The sequence below is a fragment of the Diabrotica undecimpunctata genome, chromosome 10 (genome assembly GCF_040954645.1).
Source record: "Diabrotica undecimpunctata isolate CICGRU chromosome 10, icDiaUnde3, whole genome shotgun sequence".
Classification (NCBI taxonomy): Eukaryota; Metazoa; Arthropoda; class Insecta; order Coleoptera; family Chrysomelidae; genus Diabrotica; species Diabrotica undecimpunctata.
In genome coordinates this window covers 37,499,932-37,525,885 of record NC_092812.1, presented here as the reverse complement: position 1 = coordinate 37,525,885, position 25,954 = coordinate 37,499,932, and the positions used below count along the sequence as shown (strand labels likewise).

Sequence of the window (25,954 nt, the reverse complement as noted above, 5' to 3'; positions counted from 1 at the left end):
GAGGACAGAGAACATAATTTCGAACTTACTAGGATCCAAACCATATGCTAAAAACGCTAAGACTCTTTTAGATTGCTGGCTTCTTTTTTTTTGATGAAGAAATGATTGAAGGTATCACGGTCTGCACCAATGTATTTATAGATAAAAAAGCATTAGCCTTCAAAGATAAAGCGTATTGTAGCAGGACCAATATTGTTGAAATAAAAGCATTTGGCCTCCTCTACCTAGCGGGTGTATATAGAAATGGTCATCGTAATCTAAAAGATCTTTGGCGAACAAATGGTACAGGAATCGATATATTTCGTTAAGTGATGGCACTCAATAGATTTACATTTTTATTGCAGTGCTTACGTTTCGATAATGTAGACAATCGACAAGAAAGGCAACAGTCTGATAAGTTGGCTCCTATTAGAGCAGTTTTTGAAAAATTTGTCGCAAATTGTCAACAAGCTTACTGATCAGGATACCCCATAAGCCCGGCGGTAAAAGTGGTAAACTTTTTTGGAGTCCCACACTTAATATTCTAGGCATAATTCAGCTAGTTTGTATGCTTTTTAGGGGTCAACTCTCTGACGACTGGACTATAAAACTAACTCTTGGGACTGTGATGTCCAGTTCTCGTGTTATCGGTTTGGAAATCTTCCAAGCAATCTTGATGTATTGGGTTTTTCAGATATTGCAATTTTTGCTGCGGAGTACAGCAAACCATTGGCACTAATATTCGTGGAGAACGGGAAAGCATGGCCAGAATGCCGAATAAACCATCGCTATACTAATATAATCAAATATATCTACCAAAATCACAAGAAACAAATAAATCCTGTATACAGCGAGGAGTACTACAAGGAGACACCGTCTCTCCAATGAAATTCACTCAGAGAAGCTCAGTCATTTGATCAGAGGAAGCCCACCAACCAGATGAAGCAAGTTATCAGTAACTGGATGCAAGCCTTTCAAGATAGAGACAGATGGAAAGAGTTGAGAGAGACCTATGTCCAGCAGTGGACGAGTACAGCTCGATGATGATAATGAATAGTTATTCTACATGTACAACGTACCTAGATCAAAAATATTCTATCACTAAGAAGTACATCTTTACTTTTTATTACATTCATTTCCTGTATATTTTTCCAGGACGTTATTTCTTGTCGTGACAATTTGTATAACGGTTGGATAGATTATTTATATGTTAGTCAATGGTCGAGAACGACTTTTTCCTTTCTTAAAACGGGAAAATACCTTCTCATAAATATTTACGATTTCAAAATTTTTTTTTTACACTTTTCGATTTGAAAAGCGGAGTTAATTGTGCAAATCGAATCAAACGGAACAAATTTACGTAAACGTGACAAAGGAAATAATCTGTTTATTCTTAGATTTATAATAATTTATAAAAAAACAACTTCCTGTCAAATATTTATCGCACGTGCAAAGCGCTTGCCAATAGATATCTAGAAATAAAATCCACAATCTAGCGTATTACAGATTGTAGGTTTTGTCAGTCAGACTATAAATTTATTGGCGAATTTCACAATTTGAGATAATAAAAACGCATTTCACATCGAGACAATCAAACATATTTATTATAACAATAAAAACAAGAATAAATTAATTCAAACGTTTCTTAGGTCGTTAAAAAGACAATCGCTTTCTTTTTTATTTTCTTATTTCGACCTAGATTCTTAGGTCTTCATTTTACTTCAATTGATCTGCTAAAAGTAGACGATAAAGTGCAAACTTTCAAGAGGACAAACATTTTGACAACCGAATATATCGAACTGTATCGCGATAGAGTAAAATGAAACTATTATACTCAGAGAAACAACAAAGGATTGCTGGCTAAAATAATGCGTTATAATGGATCGTTTATTCTGACGTAATGAGCAAATATTCGCTCTATTGACAAACGGTTCATATAATCGTGTAAACAAATTAATCTCCTTTAAATACTCTTGTGACTAATGAAAAAGTTCTGTTTAATTACTCAACTAATAGTGTTGGTTTTTGTTGTTCAAATTATAAACTGTCGAGTACTTTTGTGAACAAATATATATAGGTGGAGGCTGAAATTGGGTTTTACAAACAAAACAGTGAAAATTTGCCAAAAACCTCAATTTCTCAAAAATTTTGAACTTTCTTTGAACATCCGAGAAAATGAATATCTTTAGTCTTTTACAGGATAAAATCACTGGCAACAAAAAAAGAATACAACATTTATTTATATATTTTTCAACTTCGTAAATAAATTCAATGATTTATTGAATTATTTTGAAATAACTCAACATATCAACTCAACTGATAAAAACAACAACAAAATATCTTGAATACAGTAAAAAATAATTAAAATTTTTATCAAACAATATGAAGATGGAAAGAATATAATGCAAGAATTATTCGAAGATGCAGCACAAAGTCCGACTGAAATAAACAATCCCTACGGCCCAGAAATAACAAACGAAGAAGTAACTATGGCCATTAAACGGATTAAAGATAGGAAATTATCAGGACCTGATGAGGTGCATGGCAACATTTTTAAAGTTATTAGAGGCACACCAAATCATAGCTCTTACGAAGCTATTCAACAACATCTACGAGACTGGTTACTTACCAAAAGACTGGCTACTATCAATATTCATTCCACTTCCTAAAAAAGCCAATGTACTTAAAGTACTCCTTACTATCATTCACTCGCGCATATACACCAAATTAAAAGAACACCTGAGTGAAGTTCAATTTGTATTTGAACGAGGGAAGCACTTTTTAGTTTGCAGGTTCTAATACAGAGAGCCAGCGATGTCAACTGCGATGTGTATGCATGTTTCATTGATCTCGAGAAGGCATTTGATAAAGTCCCACATGGGAAACTAATCGATATCCTAAAAACATCAGGACTTGATGGTAAGGATATAAGACTGATCTCAAACTTATATCTCCAACAAAAAGCAACAGTACGATTAGAAAATGAACTGTCCGAGATCTTCACAGTCGAAAAAGGAGTTAGACAGGGTTGCACATTGTCACCGGAATTATTTAACATATACCCGGAAAACATATTTAGAGAGGCCTTGGACGAATCAGAAGATGGGATTGCTGTAAATGGCCAAATTATAACCAACATTAGATATGCAGACGATACAGCGTTGCTGGCAGATACTGCGCAGGGGCTCCAAAGGATGATGGATAACGTTGTAGAAGCATGTAACAAATACGGCCTAAAACTAAATTGCAAGATGACAAAAATAATGATCATTAGTAAGAACACCGGCATAAACGTACAAATTACAATTAACAATACACCGCTAGAAACACTGGAAAAAATATGCTATTTCGGCTGCAATATTAAGGATACTTGGGATCACAGCTGCGAAATAAAAACTCGTATTGAAAAAGCCAGAAGCTCTTTCAACAGCCTTAGGAAGATTCTCTGCAACGTATCTTTAAGTGTGGAGTACTAGTGGAGTTTTCATGTACAATAGTGGCATGTACATTTACTAATACAGTTTTCAAATTCACTGTTAGACGTTTGTGCTATTTTTACTGCACGAGTTCACCCAATATTGCTTTTTGTCACAGATTATGTAGGTACCCACATTAATGGTTTATTAAAATTACTGCGACATTTGAGACAAGAAAATTTCAAATAATTTTAGAATTCTTCGTCACTGGTTAATGACATAACGTTGAGGATTATCCGATGTGTCATAAAAACTCTACTATAATTTTGAAACGGAGTACAGAAATTAATATTTTGTTTTTCATTAAAAACTTTTAATTTCAAGCATTTTTAATTTCAATTACTCGGTAGGTTGACCTTTGGGGCGCTTTGTATAAACTTTGTAGATTTTATAAAATTCCTAATATCTGCAAAGTCTGCAACATTTAATTGAACTGTCTTCGCACCAAGGTTATTAATCTCATTTATAAAAATATAAATAGATATGAGTTTTAGTTAATCAACAAAAGAGCAATCAGTAAATTGTATATTCTTGATAACGTCGGCTACAAATATATCATACATTAAACATATCAGCGAATAAAACATTTAAATAGCAAATAGATGCGTGAATTTTACCAAAAAATGTCTCGATAATAGCAAAAATTGAAAATCATTAAATGTGCTTTTTTTCTGTCAGCAAAACCAAGTTAAAAATGCATTGCTGTGTTATTTTTAAGGCTCCTCCTACGAGACTTCATACAAGGACACCGTATCATGGCCGGTATATTAAATGCTGGAAAAGACTACGCGACAGGAGCAAGCAGACCTAAAAAAATTCTCAAAAACACAGCTAATGAGTTATAAGGTTCTCACCGAAAGCACAGAATAAGAAACACTTTTTTATAGGGCTGGTAGATGTTTAATAGCATTTAACAGAGAAGATTTACCAACAGATTTATATCTACATGTATATACTACGTTCAGTACATTATATTAATCCTACAATAATACAATGTCAAAGATCATTTAATCTCATTCAGCCAAAATTACAGTAATGAGTTCTTAACTTACAAACAACAGAAGGAGGCAGTACCTATTACAATTTCCGACGAATTTAACCATATCAATATACCTCTTAGTTATCGGGAGTTTCAAGAAGCACCTAATAGCATGAAAGGTACTTCACCCGGTCCAGATGACATACCAATAAAATTTATTAAAAAACTTCCCATAGAAGCAAAAGAGTTTTTGCTCCAAATTTTGAATATTATTTGGTCACAAAAATCATTTCCAAAAATCTGGAACAATGCCATTGGTATTACAATTATTAAATCAAATAAAGATAAATTACAACCAGAATCATATCGACCTATATCATTAACATGTTCTTAAAACCTTTGGATATGTTACATAATACCTCCCTAAGGATTATACTTGGAGCATACAAAACACTAATAATTGTTTGTTTCTCGTTCGCAATTGTTCGCTAAGGATAGAAAATGACTAAGAAAATACATCACTCACACCGTTGTCAGAAAGGAAAAGATAAACTTTCCGTTCTTATCATTAAAAATATTAAATTCTTAAAAGAAATGTATCTAAACTTGTCATGAATAACTAAACAAAATGCAAAATTATCTATAACGCACATTTTTTTCATGTCTAGTGTCAAAGGCTACGTTTCAAATTTGCAAATTAGCGTAAAATACGCCATTACCATTAATTGGTATCTACGTAAAGTTAATGTTGTAGTATGTATGCAAGCACTTTTTTATCTTTTAGTAAAGCGATTCGAGTGCAGCGATTAAATAAATTTTGCGATGCATTTGATTGATCAAGTTGTTTTTCATGATCCATTCTCGAACTTTCACTGCTCAACATGGCCTTCTCAGCTTTATCTCCAACCCAAACTATAATTCTGAATTTACCACTCTTGCTTCGATGGAAAAGTATATTTTGCAAAAACTACCCAATCAGACGCTGTCCAATGAGCGTTCTGACTGCATCGCCCGACCTGAAATTCGCTTATTACACTATACCCAACCCAAGGTTAGGTTAGTCGAGTGTAGATGACTGTTGATACCCCTGGAGTCCCTAACTGTTCAATCGAACCAGTTAGGGCTCAGACTAAAAGAGAAGCAGCACCAAAGTTTCTTAAAGTACATTCGAAAGTGATTGATAGCACAAATTTTATGGCACGTATGATAATACCCAATATAAATAATATCGTAAAACAGTGACGGAGATTTTCTAAAAGAAAATATTCAGCATTTTATAAGTTCTGTTCTGAGTATAGTTTCTGAGTGTTCATATATGACTGGAGTTGAAGAAGCAACTATTTATAGACTTTTAAAGTAACGAAAGAGTGGAAGTATTACTGTGAAACAATCGATTCGAAGAAAGTTCCATTTATTTACAAGAAAAGATTCCTACTTTGGATAAACTTTTAGTAGACATTAATGAAGGCGAATCTTTGCCATACATTAAAAGAGATAAATTGTGGAAAACTTTACGTGAATTAGGATTTGTTTATGAGAATAACAATAGAAAATGTACGCTCACAGGGAAAGGAGAAATTATTTGTTGGAGGAGACAATATTTAAAGGAAATTCGAAAATTGAGAGAAAGAAGGAAAAAATATTTTTGATTTAGATGAAACATGGATAAATAAAGGGCATTTTGTAAAAAAAATTTGGCAAGATAAACTGGTTACAAATGCCCGACAGGCATTTATAGGTTTGTCTACGGGCTTAAAATTTCCAAATGGTAAAGGTCGCCGTTTAATTATCACTCATATTGGAGGAGATAAAGAATTTGTTGATGGAGGCTTGCTAGATTTTATATCAAATTCTACGAACGACTACCATGAAGAAATGGCTACTGATGTTTTTAAGGAATATTTTAGTTAAATGATAGAATTTATTACCGAACAATTCTGTAATAGTCATAGACAGTTCCAGTTACCATTTAAGATTAAAGGAACCGTTACCTAACACTAAATGGAGAAAGCAAGAACTCTTGGATTTGCTAATAACCAAAGAAATAGGAGTGCCAGCAGGAAGTGTACTCAAAAAAGATTTATTGCGGATATGCAAACAATATTTTCTAAAATTTAAGAAGTATAGTGTAGATGAAATAGCAAAAGAACATTGAGTTAAAGTGTTGGGATTACCACCTTATCACTGTAAACTTAACCCCATATAACTAATCTGGGCTCAAATAAAGGCATATGTTGCGAGAAATAATACAACATTTATATTTCAAGATGTTCGTCAACTACACTCATGGACAAAAATATCGAATATTTTTTAATTTTCAAATTTTTGTTTTTTCAAAATAAATTCTAGTCAACCAAGTCGTTTATTGTAATATAGAGTTTATTTTAATAATGTTTAATGAACAAGTTTAAGTTTTTATGTGGAGAAAATTGCGAAAAAAATAAATGTTTAATATTCGGTAAATAAGGCTATTATCCACTATGGATAATATCTTCACATTAAAAATTGCAATGGAAAAACGAGTGCAGAGAAATAGAGAAACTCATATAGCTTTAATAGATTTGGAAAAAGCATATGACAGTGTACCGATCTCCCAACTATGGATAGAAATGGGTAACTTGAAAATAAACCCAATTCTTATTAACGCCACTCAAAAATATTACGAACAAAACTTTGCAAGAATTAAAATGGGACAAGAAATCACCTCTCCTTTTCAAACAACAAAAGGACTAAGACAAGGCTGCTGTCTGTCACCCCCCTTATTTAAAATCTATTTGGACAGATCATTAGTGAAATGGGTAAAAAAATGTAGAAACATGGGAATAACGGTGGAAGAAAACAAGCTATATACACTTTTCTTTGCGGATGACCAGGTAGTAATTGCCGAAGACAGCTACGATCTTAGCTATATGGTAAGAAAACTGCAAGAAGAATATGAGGTGGCAGGTCTAAACATGAATATGACAAAATGTGAATATCTCTCAGTGGGAACAGATGAAATATGTGACCTAGTCTTGGAAGACGACAAAATCAAAGGCGTGCAATCCTGCAAATATTTGGGGGTCATTTTCAACAAGAAGGGAAATAGCGCAGACGAAATCAGGGAAAGAATAAACAAGGGCAGAGCAGCGACCCGTGCCTTAAACTCTCTTCTCTGGCAAAAAACAATTCGACGAGAAACCAAAAAACACATTTACGGTAGTATAGTCCAAAGTATTACACTTTACGGTTCGGAAGTATGGGACGTCACCAAAGCTAATAGAAACAAACTTTTGACGACAGAAATGGATTATCTGAGACGAAGCTGCGGTAGATCGAAACTGGAGAGAGTTAGAAACGAACAAATAAGAAACGAAATGAAAATGGAGAGAAATATCAATGATGACATAGAAAGAAAACAATTAATCTGGTTCGGACATGTTAAAAGAATGCCAGAGTACAGATGGCCTAGGAGAGTACTGGAATGGATCCCTCCTGAAAGAAGAAAGAGAGGACGACCACGGAGAAGTTGGCGCAACGATATTGATGAAGCAATGGCGGCAAGAGACTTAGAAGAGGCAACTGCATATGACAGAAAAAGATGGAAATTGGGGGCGGAGAAGCGGCGACAGCCGTAATAAATCCGTTATTATATATATATATATATATATATATATATATATATATATATATATATATATATATATATATATATTATTGTGATATTTAAAGTCTTGGTGCGCCAAGCAATAATTAGCTAATTAATTTTTTTTTAATAATTAATATTATTTAAATGATATGATTATGACTCTATCACAATTTTTAATTCTTTTATCTCAGGGTTACATTCGTGCTTCAATATCTATGCTATTACATGTGAAAGGTAAGGTCCAGAGAATACCGGAATAATAAAAAACACATATGATCTAACACTATATATTGAAATAAAAATAATGAAATAATTCACACTCAAAAGTTTTCAATAAACAAATCTCATATAAGGATTCTCAAAGTTTTGTTCTCCGTACGTGAACAATCAAAATTTATGGTACAAACAATATTAATTGAAATCTCAAAATTCCGAACTATTCTAACTCTCCTAATCCAAATATTTATATCCTTTCTAAATTACGTGTAAAAATTGTGTTATCAATAAAAGAAAAAACTGCAGAAAACAAAATTATCTCTCTCTGATGATGAGTGGTCCAAATCCTTGTTCCTTGTAGATTATATTATCTCCTCTCAACCGCTCCCTATGTAATCAGCAATCTTACATCAGATTGTTGCAAGTATATCGTCCTTAACGATCTCCTTCAAAAGCACAAATCATTCAAATTATGATAGCCTTTCTCCTCTCGATAAACTGAATCTCTCGTTGGCCCGAGTGAAAAATTGACTCTTGGAATATCTTCTCTTTACGATAAACTGAATCTCTCGTTGGCCTGAACAGTGACTCTTGGAATATAAGTAGAGAAATATGACTTACAATATTTTGTTGTTTCAGCTTCTGTCAGATACACTAACTCCACAAAAACTCACTAACATTCAACACTACTGCTTGCTACATTTCGGGAACCGACAGAGAACAAACACTGTTCTTTCTTGAAGACTTGGAAACCAACTGCCTATATTTTCTCTCTCCTCAATCTAGCTAAACTTTCCTTATCCCACCTTTTTCAATCTCCGCCAATCAAAACTCGTCACAATTCCCCATTTTTTCATTTCGATAACAAACAAATTTTTACCTATAATTATAAAATTTCCTAAAACTTATTTACAAATATTATTTTCTATAATTCTTAAAACTAACAAAAACCTCTTTATAAAATATCTTCTATTGTCTTTAATCACTGCACTAATGTATTTGTAAAAACCCGTTTCAATTTGTCTTTTGTTTCACTTAAACTTATGCGGGTCAACTGAAATATTACAAAGAAATAATTTATGTAAAGCTTACTTTTTGTTTAGTACAGATAATCCAAGAATTTAATAACTTTCCTTCTTAGAAATGTTTGTTGGTTATACTTTCTGAATTATTTTAATTTTTTGTTGAACTTTGAAATATTTTAAACAAACCAATATATCATAACAATATATATATATATATATATATATAAATAAGGCTATTTTACTCTAAACTTGAATGATAATTTAAATTGCTTAAACAACTGGTTTAAACTGAAAGAAGTGCATGATCAGTAACGAGTATTCCCCCCTCTAGCTCTTATTACTGCTTGCATCTTTCTCTTTGGACATATCCTTGGGAAATTGCATTCCATTCATCCTGTGCAGCAAGCCGAAGCTGCTCTATCGTATTTGGAACGATTTTTTTGTCGTATGCTGCGTTTTAGGTGCAATCTTCGAATTTGGACCTCATTAAGATAATTACTCACTATGGCAGCGGCATGTGGTCGAGCATTATCGTGCATTGACGTGAATCTTTCATATCCAATGTAACCAACATATGACAAAACATGATCTTGCAGGATGTTTTAAACGTAAGAATCACCAATCATCCGTCCAATCACTTCCACAAGTGCGGTACGTACCTCCCAACTAATACCTTCCTAAAGAATTATGCCATCAAGTCCAAAACTAACGGTCTGGGCGAGACTGCAGCTGGCGAATTGTTCTCCAACTCTTCTCTAGACGTAGTTTTGACCATCTGGCTTTCATAATAGGATTCTGGTCTCATCAGTAAAAAAAAAAAGTTTTTACAGTTGTCGATATTCCACTAAATATGTGTTCTTGCAAATTCCAAACGACGAGCTTTATGATTTTGGAGAAGACGTGGAACTTTGGCGGGGCGTCTGGGCTTTAAGTTTGCTTCTTTTGATATTCGTCTAACTGTTTGTGAACTCACATTAACTTGTCTAACATTTAATAGCTCATTTCTGAGGTGCATCGAAGTCAATGAACGATTTCGTGTAGAATTAAGAACCAAAAAACGGTCATCAATTGAGGTTGTGCACCTTGGGCGTCCTTGACTAGCCCTTCGTACAAAATTTCCTATTTCGCGGTACCTTTTTAGAGTATTTGAAACTATATATTCAGTTCTGCTGAGACGTCGTGCGATACCTTTTTGTGCATATCCTTCCTCGTACAAAATTACAATATGTGCTACTTGGACTTCATCGCAGTGCCGAATTGGTGGCATACTTGTTTTAAACTTAGTTAAATCAAAACAATATTTAATTAAACTTAATAAATTATACTAAAAATAACCGAATTAGTATGATTTTTCCTTAACGCGAAGAAGGATTTTTATGATAAAATGTACGAATGACACTAACCACTGAATAAACGTCAAAATAAACATCAAAATATTTCAAACCAGTTGAGTACATCAGCCTACTATATGAGTATTATCAGTAATCTAAAATTATTTTGAAATAATAGTGACTACAAAAAAAATTGGAAAATTCCAAAATATTCGATATTTTTGTCCATGAGTATATTATCTGACTCCATATCCGAAATTTAATTTTCAGCAGAGGAAGAAACATTCTGGAAACTCGATATGTTTTTGAAAACTAGGAAATGTACTATAGTGTTTTACATATTTACTATCATTTTTAACTTCTTCTATCCATATATTAACTATTGCAGATTCTGGAAAATACCAGAAGTCCATATTAAAAAGAAGAGAGAAGAGGTCAACATAAAATTTAGAAAGAATTCTAAACTATCCATTGATAACAAACTACTGATTTACAAACAAATACGAACACCTGTATGGACATTCGCCGCACAGTTTTGAAGAAGTGCCAGCAAAAACAACATTGTACAACAAGTACAACGGAGGTTTCAGAATAGGGTACTAATGAACAGCGTTGTTGCTCCATGATACGTAAAATCACCTGCAACCACCGAGATCTGAAGATGTAGACAGTGGAATAAATAATATGAGCCAGCCAAAGAAAGCTCAAGAGGACAAAATCCTTCCAGTCAGTGTAAAAGCAGAGCATTTTTGAGCTTTATATATCTGTGAAAACTGTAAATATTACTAGAAGTAATTTTTACTTATAGAAATATTGCTGAATGAAACTGTAGTTCTTAAAATGACAAATGTAATAATTTAGGTTATAATAGAACTGCTCATTAATCTTCTTGATCAGATTGTAGTACAAAGTACCCTCAGCTTTTTGTTATAAAAAATCAAAATTTACGAAATATGCTATAGATAAAAAAACGTGGGGTTGCAGTATGGCGATTACTACCTTATTATTGCGAAATTAACCTCAATGAACTAATCTTATCTCAACCAAGGGATATGTTGCGAGAAAAACACATTTAAATTTGTCAACTACTAAATGACTCAACATAAAGTTTTGGATGCTTTGTTGCGTCGTCCACGTAGTTCTAAAGTCGTCCCAAATTAATTTTCTTTATATTTTCCTCTTTTTGGGGACGCCTATGGATCGGCCAAGAAACTTTAAATCACTATTTGTTGCGCTAAATAATAATTGTGTAGCGTCTGTCGCGATGGATGAACCCATTTTACAACATCATTCACCCTTAAACTCCGCCCGCCCGTCTGGCCTTCAATGTCAATATCCTGTTGACAAAAATCAATAAAATCCAGCTAAATTGTACCCAGATGCATTATCTTGACGTCTTGTTGAAGCAAAAAGCTTGTAGTTATATACAGTTATAGTTATAGTTGAAATAATAAAAGTTTACTATGACGTGATAAATAGCCGACAATTTTTTAAAATACGATTTTTTTTCAGTAGCGTTCCAAAAAAATTTATTTTAAAGATTATTATCAAAAACAACAAATGTTGTTGTTTTTTCTTTTAAATTCCAGCTGGTATGGAATTTTATTCAGATATTCATGCCGCGTTGCAATTTAAATATATTATTGTACCATCAGCATCATTTTCCTCTAGCAAACAATGCATGGCCGAGATCAGAACAGCACTAGACAAATTAAAGAACAATAAATCACAGATGGACGGATGATATAAAGCAAGTCACCACATATTGAATGTAATAAGCTCAAGATATAAATAGGTGGAAAATTTTACGGGAGGCCTACGTTCAGCAGTGGACAAAAATGGGCTAGTTCAACATAGCCATAGTCATTATGTTATTATCTTTCCATCTTACAAATAACATACCTTGAGCCTTGTCATATTGATGCTCAAAATAACCTGTTTTGTTTTTTTAATTGTTTAGCATTTAATAGGGGACATTTTTTGTTCTATTATCTCTTACAGTTCCAGTAGCTCTAATTCCCATTCTTTTTAATTTCTCCAACAAATCGTAACTTGCAAAAAAGTTATCAAAAAATAATGTGTGATCTGATGTGGTCTACCATATCCAGAACTACTTATGATCCTAATGCTAGGCTAGTTTTCTTATCAATATTTTTGGCTCCACAATAAGTATCTACGACACAACAATAACCATTGGCACTATATAACAACCAATTTTTGTAGCCGAATCTAATAGGTTTAATTTTATAAATTGCTTACTGGTATGTCTTCCAAAAAATTAACCACAGATTCATCAACATATAAATGTGTATGAAAAATACCCCTCTGTCTGTAATTTTGATTCAGCTGTGTTAGCACAGGTCGAACCTTTGCCATTTTATCATGTGCATATCATAGATACACAAACAAACGGCACATTTGATTCTTCGGAAAGACTCCAGTACATTCTTTCACTGGGTAGTTGGTGATATCCTGTTAGTAATAATACACAGAAAAATGTTTGTTTATCTACCTTGGGTACAAAGAAACAATGGTTGTTGCATTGATAAGAATGTAAATTCGTTTGGGTGATTATGTTATCAAATATGTCGTCAGTGAATAATTTTTCAAATATCTCAACTTCATTTAAGTCTTGTAATTCATGTTAAGCGATCTCAAACCGCTCATTCCACCCTGATGTTTCTACCATACTATTATTTGTACAAGGCTGTATACAACACTGATAGTCCCCATTCTCACATATGGATCAGAGGCATGGACGCTAACTAAAACAGATGAATCCGCTCTATCGATTTTTGAAAGAAAGGTGCTACGCAAGATATTCGGAACGGTCTGTGAGAACGGAATATGGAGGAGTAGATATAACTTTGAACTGCAGAATAGAGAACAAGCATACGTTTGGTGGTAAAGATATTACCACTATAATTAAGCGAAACCTCCTGCAGTGGGCAGGACATGTAGCCCGGGCCCCTGAATCGAACATGATAAAAAAGATTCTAACAGCGCAACCCGTGGGAATGAGAAGACGGGGTAGACCAAAGCTGAGGTGGATGGACGGGGTCACACAAGATGCCGAGAAGATCGGAGGCGGCAACTGGAAAATGCAAGCAAGGGACAGAACAGAATGGCTTAGAAAGCTTGAGAAAGTCGAGGCCCTCTAAGGGCTGTAGCACCAATATGATGGCGATGATTATTTGTACAAGATTTTTTCCATTGCGAGAATAAACACTTTTGTTCTCTTAATCTTTTTAACCGCAGTGCCAAAGGTACATCCTTTTAAGTCTTCGTCTTCATCTGAAGAGCAATGAACTACAATTCCTCGTAAAACGTCTTTAGGGAGTGTCAAATTTCCTTCTATAAGTTTATCTCCTCAATGTATTTTTCATCAGTTAATATATCTGGGTCTGGCGGAAAAATAACAATATCCACCTCAGACCGAGCACGAATATCTGCTAAAGCTGAAGGTAAACCGTATTTCTTTCCATAGAAATTTCGAACACTAATACTCTCAAAATCATCTCCAGATGCCATATCTGTAGCAATATTGTAAAATATCAAAAATATTCCTATACGCCCATTGTACTCATATGAGTACACCTAATTTTAACAACAAATAAATCACGCTATAATTAAAATTCCTAAAATTAATCACTTAAGCCCTTTCCTAAACTTATATAAACTAACGTAAACCATTTGATGGTAAAAAGAAGTCAATGAGACGAACTTACTGTAAATTTACAAAGTCGATGTCGAGAAAATAAAAAAATAAATCTAAACTAACAAACCAGCTGAATCATTTAACTAAATCTGTTCAGTTTGTCGTTTTAAAAGTTTTAGTTTCCTGTAATTATTAAGAATTGCAACTATTTTATTGTAGATGGCACTAGTATGTCAAAAGAGCAGCTGTACTTAAATGAATACAGTGGGCGCTAATGGGTTAATAACATCGGTACTCACATATGGCTCAGAAGCCTGGACATTCTCTAAAAGTGAGGAAATATTATTAGTCAACTTTGAAAGAAAAATCTTGCGACATATATACAAAGGCATAATAGAAAATGGAGCTTTAAAAATAAGATACAACTTTGAACTATACAAAATAATATACCAGGATCCGGATATCATAACATTAATTAAAACAGGACAGCTGCGTTAGATGGGACATGTAGAAAGAATGGAATAAGGTGAAATACCAAAAAAATTTACAAACAAGTGTCAGTGGGAAAAGAAGAAGAGCGAAGCTGAGATGCACATAACAAATAGAAAATGATATAACAACCTTAAAAATAAAAAATTGGAGAAAAATGCACGAGACAGACCAAAATGGAAAAGAATACTGGTACAAGGCCCAAAAAAGGTTGTCGAGCCATGATGATGATGAAAATTACATGATGGATAAACTATTTGAAAATTTGAACAATGCTCTTAATCGGTTTCCATGTGTTAATAATTTGTCACAGCCGTAAATAACCGTTTACAAACAATACCAATAATATAAACAGTAGTAGAACATAACATATCGCCAAGGTCCTGTTATAAATAAACTTATTGTAATACAAAGGCTTTAGACATGAAATCAGTTTATTTTAAGCTTTTATTAATACTCTATTTACTACCGCAGCTTGAAAAATAATCAAAATTTAATGCGTTGCATATGTGGTATTTCAGAACTAATACCTCTTTAAAATTTGCTTCTTCTTTTCAAGAGGCGTCCTAAATTTCTTTTACCTTCGGTTTGTAATTTAGAATTTGGTTAGTTTTATTCTATTCATTGATTCATTTCTCTGATTTCGTTAGCTTGTCATTACCCACCATCTACATAATCTTAATAAACCTTATTATTTAAAAATAATTACACACTCAATGCCTATTTATTCGCACAATGTACGCACTGGGTAGAAAATGAACACTGACTTAGCAGAAGCTTTTAGCATCTTTTTTATTATTTGTAAAATGGCCAAAAAGGAGAACAAACGACGTTTTCAGTGGGTACGAAAATTGTATCTACACCGTACTAATAATTTGTTATTACGTGAAATGAAGTTCATCCACTTAAAGAATTTTACTAGAATGAGTTGTGAAGTTTATGAGGAGTTAATAAATTTAAATGAACCTATAATTGAAAGGAAGAGCACAAAATTACGGAGAGCTATATCGGTTAAAGATTGTTTGGCATTAAGGTTTTTAGCTTCTGGTGATTCTTTTACCAGTTTTCAAACGATCATTTCGATTAAAATTAAAAAAATTTTGTGGTTCAAACTCCATATTCAAAGAACTACAATACTGTAATTCCGAATAATAATTTTTTCACACACAATGATACACGAAAGACAACACGAATACCGAGAGCAGCAACTGAATGATTTGGCGAACAATAATACCCTTAAAACCCGATCGGTCAATTTTTTTTGAGAAACGTTTAATTTTTTATAAAAATTTTTAAATTTCTATAATTTTTGTAGAGTCAGAACTTTTTTTAAAAGATAGAAATTTAATTCTAAACGGATTCTCTTTTTGGTCGATTATATTTGCCGCGGATATAAATGCTGCGGATGAGCATGCTGCTACGTTTTGACCAGTTATTTTTATTGCTACATAAAAATATAATTGACCAACAAGAGAATCCATTTAAAGTTTTTTAGAAAAAAAGCTCTGGCCCTTTAAAATTTAAGAATTTTTAGTATACATCTTGAATTTTGAAAAATACGATATGCATTTGGCATATATTGAATGCCAGAAGAATGTTACGGCTGCATCTGAATTATATTTTTAACGATATTCAGAAAGTAGCAACCAGATAAGATAATGTTTAAAATTTTGATTTTACTCTAAATTGAGAAGGAAATAGGTATTCCAAAAACAACTGCTGAGAGAATTTTAAATTTAAGGCTTATCGTACATGCATCGGTCCGACACAAATTATACCCAAACGGAATGACTCAAATGAATATTATATTTCAAAAGGAATAACTCAAATTCTCACTTAGTTCAGGGGATCAGAAGGTAAGGGAGATTCGGTTTTAACGTTAGTTCTTTTGTCAAGCATAATAAATTAGTTTTTCCTGTATTTGATGATAAACTAACTGCTGCCGAATATATAGGTATCTTAGAAAAGACATTAAATAGCATTTTTAATGAAAAATGTTTGGTTGAGAGAAATACATCTGTCAGAGAAATACAAGTCAGAACTGACTTTAACTATAAGAAAGAATTATTACAAACCATTCCGCAAGCATTTAGTAAAATAAAGACAGTTCCTAGACTCAGTTGTGTAAGATCTGTAAAACAACAGGTGATAATAATAATTATAACAAAAAGGGGGGGGGGCATTTTGAACATTTATTATAATTTTTCTATTTTTGTAAAATTAATTCTGGTTGATAAGTAATTTTTGATGTTAGTAAATTTGCTCCTATTTCTGGTAAAAAAACTGTGAAGAATTATTATCCGCATAATAAAATATTAGAATGTGTTACTGAGTGTTTTGAGTCTAAGTGACTTTAACGTGGTGCCAAATAAACAATTTATTTGCAGAGTAGCTCCAACGACTGAAAATATATATAATATGTCATGTTAAGAGAAATAAAAATGTAAACGAAAAATATTAAAATATATAGGGTGTCCGATATAAAAAAAAACATGAGTTGGTATTATATCTCCTTAGTGAGACCCCCTAAAAAAACATTCTGTGCGCCACTGAACCTTCTATATCTATCAAAAGTTTCAATAGTTTTTAAAAAAAATTTCTTAATAAAAAAGATATATACCCCTATCGTTTTCGACATTTTTCAATAATCGCCATGTATCTCGCCTAATGTGTGGAGCAATTGATGATTTGATTGGGAAATCGTTACTTTAAGGAAAAAGAAGTCATGACATCTTTACTACTTTTTTTCTACCTCCTCTAGTTTTCGGTATAGCCTGCAAACCGTACCAATTTGGGACACTAAGTACAATATATATTCTAGAAATATAATGCAGTCTGTTTTGTTTATAAATATTTATCATCCTTTATTTACAATCTGTTATTATCTTCAAGTAACAAGGTTTTATTTATAATCCTGAGATTACTTTGTGTATTACGTTTCGACAGGTTTTTTTTAACCTTATGTGAGAATGTTTTCGACATTAAAAGTAACAATAATACCTCAAACAACTCCTTCTCATCGAACTCTCTCGTATTAACATAGACCAAATTTTAAAAAATGCTGTGATAATTGCAATGTATACTTGGACTTGGCAATAAAAACTGGCAACGGATATACACTCAACAAAGCAAGACATATTAATTTTTTCCGGAAATCAAATCTGCGGGAGTGGTGTGACGTGTTATCCAAAACGACAATGTTTTTTTTGACTTTCGGGAAGTTTGGAATTAACGTCTTCTCGAACCATTCTTCATATAGATCCCCGTCCATTTCGTCGTGGTAATCAGTGGTTCCCTTCTTGACCAAGAAAGTTAATTCGGCCAATGCCACAAAACCAGTCTCGCTTCCAGCATGAAGAAGAACAAACCGAGAACTCTTTGGGTGGGAGCTTTCAGTCCTGTAGAGAGCCCTTTATGAAGGCATCTCGTGGATTCTTGAAAACATGAAAACACAAATACACCTATAAGCAGAAAAAGCCATTGGAAGGGAAAATGACAAGATAAATCATAAAAACAAAAAACCATATTGGTGGACATCAAAGATAGAAAACCAAATAAAAGAAAAGAAGAAATATTACGAACAGTCACTAACCACAGGAGATCAAGATAACAAAAAAGAATATAGAAGGCTATCTTATGAAACAAAAAAAGAAATAAAGAACAGAACAAACCAATTTTAGTAAATAATTATGGGAGAATATGCGTTACATACGCTTCTGTGGGTAGGTTGTATGAGAAAATCATTAAAGGAAGGGTACGTCTGACTCTCACTACGTCATTGCAAATACAAAAATAAGCGCATCAAAAACTGAAAGCAGAACGCCAAAAAAAAGAAAAACAATAACAAGAGAAGTTTAAACATACAGAGTTCTTTAATAATTAACTAATCTAATAAATATTTATTACTATATTTCAAGAAGATATTGTAATAGGTATTTTATAGAGAATTATACTATAGTTCAATACTATGAACAAGTTCAGTAGCTAGAAAAACAAAGTTAATTAATGTTTAAAAATAACAAGTCAAGAGGCGGTCGACAAGGATCGACATAAAAAAATCCAACAAAAACATTATTTTTCTCCGCAAAGGAAAACTCACGATGTAACTACAAAGGAAATTGTTTTTTTATGAATACGAATCACTTTTAGCTCTGACGTCAATATTTTTCAATAATTCTGATACTTGACACAAAATTTGACGTGCTCGATATGTTATGGACTCTTGGATCCTAGTCGGTAAGGTTGCATTGATAAGGAAATCTAATTGGAAAATAATTTTAGAAAATTACGCTTTAACAAAACATTTTTATTTGTGCGAATGATTACCAGAAGTGAATGATCTGTGTCGATTGATACGGAGCCAAGTAATGTTGTCGGGGAATTTGTCCAAGCACATGTGCACCCGACAACACTTCGGAAGGAATCAAAAAGCTTTTTACGACGTAAAAGACTGAAAACAAAAAATAATTTGCACAAGAAATAACGACTTGTATGGTCTGGAATAGAAAAGTTTGCCGTACGTAATCTATATTGAAGCCGGTTAATAGTTCAGAGAAATAATAAACACACCATGTTTGGGTCTTTGGGTCCGAGACGAGGTACCTGACTGACAAACTTTTAGTAGATATTAATAAAGACGAATCTTTGCCAAACATTAAAAGATAAATTGTGAAAAATTTTACCTGAATTAGGATTCGTTTATGAGAATAACAATAGAAAATCTGCGCTCATAGAGAAAGAAGAAATTATTTATTGGAGGAGGCAATATTTAAGGGAAATTCGAAAATTGAGGAGAGAAGGCAAAAATATTTTTTATTTAGATGAAACATGGATAAATGAAGGGCATTTTGAAATAAAAGTTTGGCAAGATAAACTGGTTACAAATGCAAATACAATTTATAGGTTTGTTTACGGGCTTAGAATTTCCAAATGGTAAAGGTCGCCTTTTAAGTATCACTCATATTGGAGGAGATAAAGGATTTGTTGATAGGGCTTGCTAGATTTTATTTCAAATTCTAAGAACATGAAGTTAAAGTGTTGCGATTACCAACTGTGAACTTAACCCCATAGAACTAATCTGAGCTCAAATGAAGGGAAATGTCACGAGAAATAATACAAAATTTAAACTTTAAGATGTTCGTCAACGATTATCTGACTCCATATCAAAAATTTTATCTGACAATTGGCAAAAAGCTGCAAGAAGCTGTAGATTTTCTCGAGGACACAAGTTAGAAAAATACGTCCATATGAATGTGACAGAGATTTCAGTTGATTTTGTTTATAAATAGGGATGGCCATAGATGAACTCCAGATTTTTGGGAACTTGCCATGCCTCCATGTATTATTTTAGATATCCAGCAAGTGTTTCTTTGCAAATGAAGGAAATTTTTGCGGGGGAAATATTGCAGGTTATCAGGACCGGGAGAAGAGTTTCTCGTATTATTGAGTGAGTATTCTAATTCGTCCATGGTTATGGGATAATTTAAAGGAGAAAGGCCATCATCAGGCGGTATATCAATACCTTTGGATTCAGCCCTTTCTTTTTTGGTCAAGAAATCTGGAGGAAGAACATCATCGCTTGAGAATCTTTCAAAACTATTAGCTAGAATATTGTTGGGAATCAGAGCTTTCTGTTAACATGAGTAGATGGTAAAATATGGATATCCGATTTAGTCGATAGTGCAGGAGCAGAAGAAGATATGGTTTGCGTTAGGGGAATGTATTCATTATTTATTGGATCAGTTGAAATAATTCTAGCAGCGTTTCGTTGAGTTTCCGAAGTAGTTGGGCAATTTTCAGCCAAATGTCCTGCTTGCCTTCAATTAGTACATAGATCCTTCTCCATTACAAGAAATATACGATATGATGTCATTTCATAATTTACAATTATTGAGTCAGGTATTGATGAAACAGGGGGAGAAATAAAAGTATGCCTTACTGAAAATCTGTATGTAATTTGAATTTGATGCACCAATTTTTAAAAAATTGATTGGAGTTACCAAATTTAATCCCGAATTAGAAAGTGCATTTTTAATAATTGAATGTGGAATTTAAGGACATAATATCAATAATTTTTCATTTGGTGACATTAATTTACGAGACTGAATTTTTTGGTGATTTACAGTTATTATTCCTTTGTTAATTTGCAGAAAATGGTTAACTTAAGTTTCGCTCGTTAGGTAAATGCAAGTTCGACCATTTGACATTCTAGAAGAGAAAAGAATATTTGTGAGATGCATTACATCACCAAATGCAAACAAATATTCTTCCAACTTTGTATTTTCCAACGCAGAAAAACGATTGCTTGTAATTTGGATGGAAATTTAAGTACATTTTGATTTGTAATAGTTGCAAAAGATTGTTTCATATTTGGATTTGATGAATGTTCCTCCAGTTCTTATTCAGGGGCACCAAGAGACCAAAAATTGATTCTTGTTTACGTGGATTTAACTTAAATGTTGATTATTTGGATTAAATAAATATTTGTAAGTATGTACAGATTTTATACTTGCGGTGAGAAAAATCATTTAGATTCACTTTATAAGTAAAACTGTAATTATTTTGTTGCTTTTAAACACCTAAAAACTGGTTTAATGTGAAGCTTGTTTTAAAACCTACCACTCGATCATTAGCTCAACGTAAAAAGTATGATTCTTGGTATAAAAGAAATAAGAAATAAAAGTGTGTAAATGTAAGAAATAAATCATTACTTACCTCTTTGGCTTCGGTATTTATATAATAGTTTTGCCAGTCGAGATTTAGAGCAGTTCCCTGTACAGGACTGTTTGGTGGCGATTTGGGGCTGCTTCTAGGAGAGTCTCGTCGTGATCCTGCTAAAGAGACTCTGGCAGATGACTGGTTAGATTCCTGGGCTTCTTTAAGTAAACGTAAGTAGTCTTCAACGGACAGAGTGTGCGTTATGGACCCTGGAGTACCTCCATTTGTGGAACCGCAGGTGGAGCCGGCGCCCACGTCCACCCATGATTCTGAAGAGAATTTATCTAGGTAGAGAATTGCGTAAAATAATACATATAGGAAACAAAATTGTTAGTTTTATAAAATGAAAGTTAGTATGACAATTAAAATGACATTTTAGTAACAAAATCTAACGAATATTCTGCGTTTAGGATTTTCATCTCAAATATTTGTTGTGTTAATGTTTTTCTATTGATAACAATATAATCTTTGTCGATTTTTGCCCCCTACCATTGCAAAAATGTATATTTGTATTGGGACATAATCTTCTGAGTCTTTGATTGGATCTTGGAATATTGAATTGAACACCTTATCATTGTGAACTTAACACTACCAAACTAATCGGCTCAAATCAAGGAATATGTCGCGAAAAACAATACCATATTTAAACTTGTTAACTATTATAGTACATTTGAAAATGATGGATAGCACAAATTTTATTGCACGTGAGATACACTCAATATAACATCATAAAACAGTAAAGGGGATTTTCTAAAACAAAATATTCCGCATTGTTCTGAAAATGTTTGGATTTTACCTAAAATTTTTAAACATAATTTATGTTAATTACTATTTAAATGGGAATAAGCCACAATTAAAGGTTAAAATACGTTTATTGACGTTTCAATTTGAAATTGAAATGAGAAAATTGAAACGTCAATAAAAGTATTTTAACCTTTAATTGTGGCTTATTCCCATTTAAATAGTAATTAACTTAAAATGCCACAAGAAAATAGCTTCAAAACAATAATAACAATTTATTTCAATTCTTGTCTTAAATTTTAAAGTACGTCATCTCTACAGGTACAAAATATTCACAATTTCCAAAAAGGAGAGGGTCAATTTATAAGCCCTCAACTTTCTTCGGAAGGGTTAAAATTTCTTCCAAGCGGCAGAACGTGTTTTGAAGATTGTGAATAATTTTAGTTAAGATTAACATTCTAGAATTCTCCGTGTCCACCTGTTGTCATTATATCGAGCTACGTGACCTGCTCAGCGCCATTTTATTTTTGTAATTTCTTCCACAATATCCCTAATTTTCGTTCTACGTCTTATCTCGGTGTTTCTAATCTTGCCTCTCAGTGATATACCAAGCATGATTCGTTCCATTGCTCTTTGCGTTGTTTCTAATTTTTTAGCAGATTTTTTGGTAAGGGCTACTATCTCCAAGCCGTAGGTACAAACTGGTAGTATGCATGTGTTATACACCTTTTTCTTTAAGTTTACAGGAATGGAGGTGTTTTTCAAGATATATGCTAGTTTGCCGAAAGCGCCCCATGCCAGTTGTGTTCTTCTTTTAATTTCAGCAGCTTGATTTGGTTTTCCTAGTTTGATGACATGACCTAAATATACATAATGTTCAACATTTTCTATGGTATGATTTTGTATTGTTATATTTTTCTGGTCTCTGCTTTTATGTTCTCTTCTCACTGAGGCGTTCAGTTATTGCTTAATCACTTGGGGTTTGCTCATGTGCATTTTATGATGTATTGTATTTGAGGTTTGTCGGGTGGTCATATTAAAGCCGAATGAAAATTCCTATAAAAAGCCGATAAGAAGGTATCAATTATTACATTTTTTCTGCATTGACCAACCCTGTATTTAGACCTTTGCTATAAAATTTGTGCTATCAATCATTTTTAAATGTACTATAAGTGACTATAAAAAATTTCATCTGACAATTGGCCAAAAGCCTCCTCATTCCCATACTTGGTCCCTAGTAATTACATCTGTTCCTCAGATTTAAATAATAATACTCCACAAAGAGCTGGTCGTTTAATTATAAGCATTTGAAACTGAGGGAGACTATATTGAAAAATAATACATTTTGGTACAAAACATAAGTTTCTTCATAAAGTCACATCATTATAGAGGTTAGTATTTAGGATCTCATATGAAGAACTTCAACAATGTTTATTTTACATTTACTGGTTGAACATTTTCTAAAATATATGTAGATTTTTGTGAGTATTTATAGGCATATTTTCCATTTTATTGTTTGCATATTCATCTAAGCCTATAACATTATATTTTAATGCATGAAAATTGTGTCAACATTAATTAAACAAATAATACAGTCTGAAACACTATGTCTGGGAACAAACAGTGGCACTTAAAAATAAGTGACTAATCACCAACAATTTAAAGATAAGAAACTCAGAGTGAAAACATAAACATAGATAATCAGTTATTCAACACAAACAAAAATTTCAAATATATTTTTTAAGTGATACAAACTATCCTCAGAATATAATAATATCGCCAGATAAGTAGATAAATTAACAAAAATAAACAAAGGAAAAAATCATTAGTAAATAAATAATATAAAAATGGCCAATGTTTTACGAAAGTATTTAGCACAAATATATAAAAATACACATAAAACTATATGGGATAACAATAGCAATGTTCAGCAGGCTGTATGGAAAAGTAATAATATAATTAATTGAATATAAATATGGACATAGAAAAGCAGAAGAATAATGTGGGTTCAGGTTGCAGCAAATAATAGAAAGCAAAGTAAATACGGGAAGAAGCCTCCATTTATCTTTCATAGATGTAATGAAAGTTTCATAGATGACAAAAATCATCAACAAAGTTCATGGTACAATCACGTCAGATTGTAAAATCAAAATTCGCGGGATAGCAGATACTGCAAACATGTCAAATGTGTGTGTACATGACATTATACATGAACATTTGGATATGAAAAAACTATCCGTGCGACGGATGTCACATTTTGGTTGTTTGGATGTTCTCTGTCAACCAATATGACCACATGTGTCGAAGTCCAAGAAACTTCTGTATAATTCTGTGTCATTACGTAACTGCTTATAAAACATATATCCATTTCTATATGCAGGAGACAAAGAAACAGTCAAAACAATGGAGAAAAACTGGCAATGTTCATGAAACAAGGTCAAAGCCACTCTCAATCCACTAGGATTACACCAATTGCAATATGAATTAATAAACCACTTACTCTAATCGCTAGATTTAGCTAACTGTTACTATTTGTTGATTTTAAACTTAGGGAAAAATAGCCCTAGGGAACTGTTTTGTGACAAAAAATTAAGATACAGCCAAAACTTATTACAAACTTATATATTGGAAGAGACAAAAAGAATTTAAAAAAGCCATGTCTCACTTGGATTGAGCTAAAAATGTTGAAAAATAATCATTGCTTAAATAAGAAGATCAATAATTATGATTACACCAATAATTGCAATATGAATTGATAAACCACTCACCGTTTTAGGTATTTTAGTCTCCTGTTACTATTTCTTGTTTTCAAACTTAAAGATAGCACTGAGAACGTTTGTTGCAACAAAACATTAAGGTACAGGCGAAACATTCTTACAAAATTAGATTATGGAAGAATAAAAAAGTGTAAAAAGCTTTGTATCACTTGTAATAAGGAAAAGATTATGTTGAAAATTGGAAAAATTCGAAAATTAGTTAATTTGAAATTGCTTTAGTTTATTTGAAAATGCATGAAAAATTTATGAGTTTGCAAAATGATTTTTTAAAATCCCTAAAGATTCATTCTATACCGGGCCCAAGACCAATCTCCTACAGTTAAATCACCACTAACTTTCATAGAAATTCTAATTGCTGTAATAATAAAGGGATAAACATAAAACAGAGTAAAAAACACTTATTATAGCATAAGTGAAATAGCAAACCTTCCATATTCTGATTAATAACCATTTTAAACATACCTATAAAGACTATTGAGACTGAATACTACTCTGTATACTGTGGTTTGAATCTACTAAACACTATCACGTGAGGAATGTGTGTTTTATATATGAGTAAAACAATTACCCTGAGTTTGTTTTCAATATTTTTATTTTTCATGTTATAAAAATAAAACATAATATGTTTTATTTTTCTCCTTAAAAAGGCTAGAAATATGGCTCGTTTGAATTTAAATAACATTTATAAAATCTATAATTAGCAAGTAATTAATAATGTTGATCTAATTTAATCAATTACAAGACATGGATGAATAATGCTATGGCCTGAACTTACTCAACAAACACCATCACTTGAGATATAATGTGTTCTGACAACAAAATAACTTATCTACATTTGTTTTTACATTTTAAAACAATATTTTCAATGTTTCTCCTTAAAAAAGCTATTAATATGTAAAGTAATTAATAATGTTGATCAAATTTAACAAATTATACAA

The 25,954-nt window shown here is 32.5% G+C and overlaps 1 protein-coding gene across 2 annotated transcripts in view; it reads right to left on the bottom strand.

Annotated features, from left to right (window-relative positions):
• BNIP3 (BCL2 interacting protein 3) overlaps window positions 1–25,954 on the bottom strand; it is a 30,368-nt gene that overhangs the window by 3,123 nt on the left and 1,291 nt on the right. Inside the window, exon 2 of one of the 2 annotated variants that reach the window (XM_072546879.1) lies at window positions 21,496–21,782. In XM_072546879.1, coding sequence (XP_072402980.1) covers window positions 21,496–21,782 — 287 coding nt within the window. The remainder of the gene's footprint in view (window positions 1–21,495; window positions 21,783–25,954) is intronic. The other variant, XM_072546880.1, reaches the window with a different exon arrangement.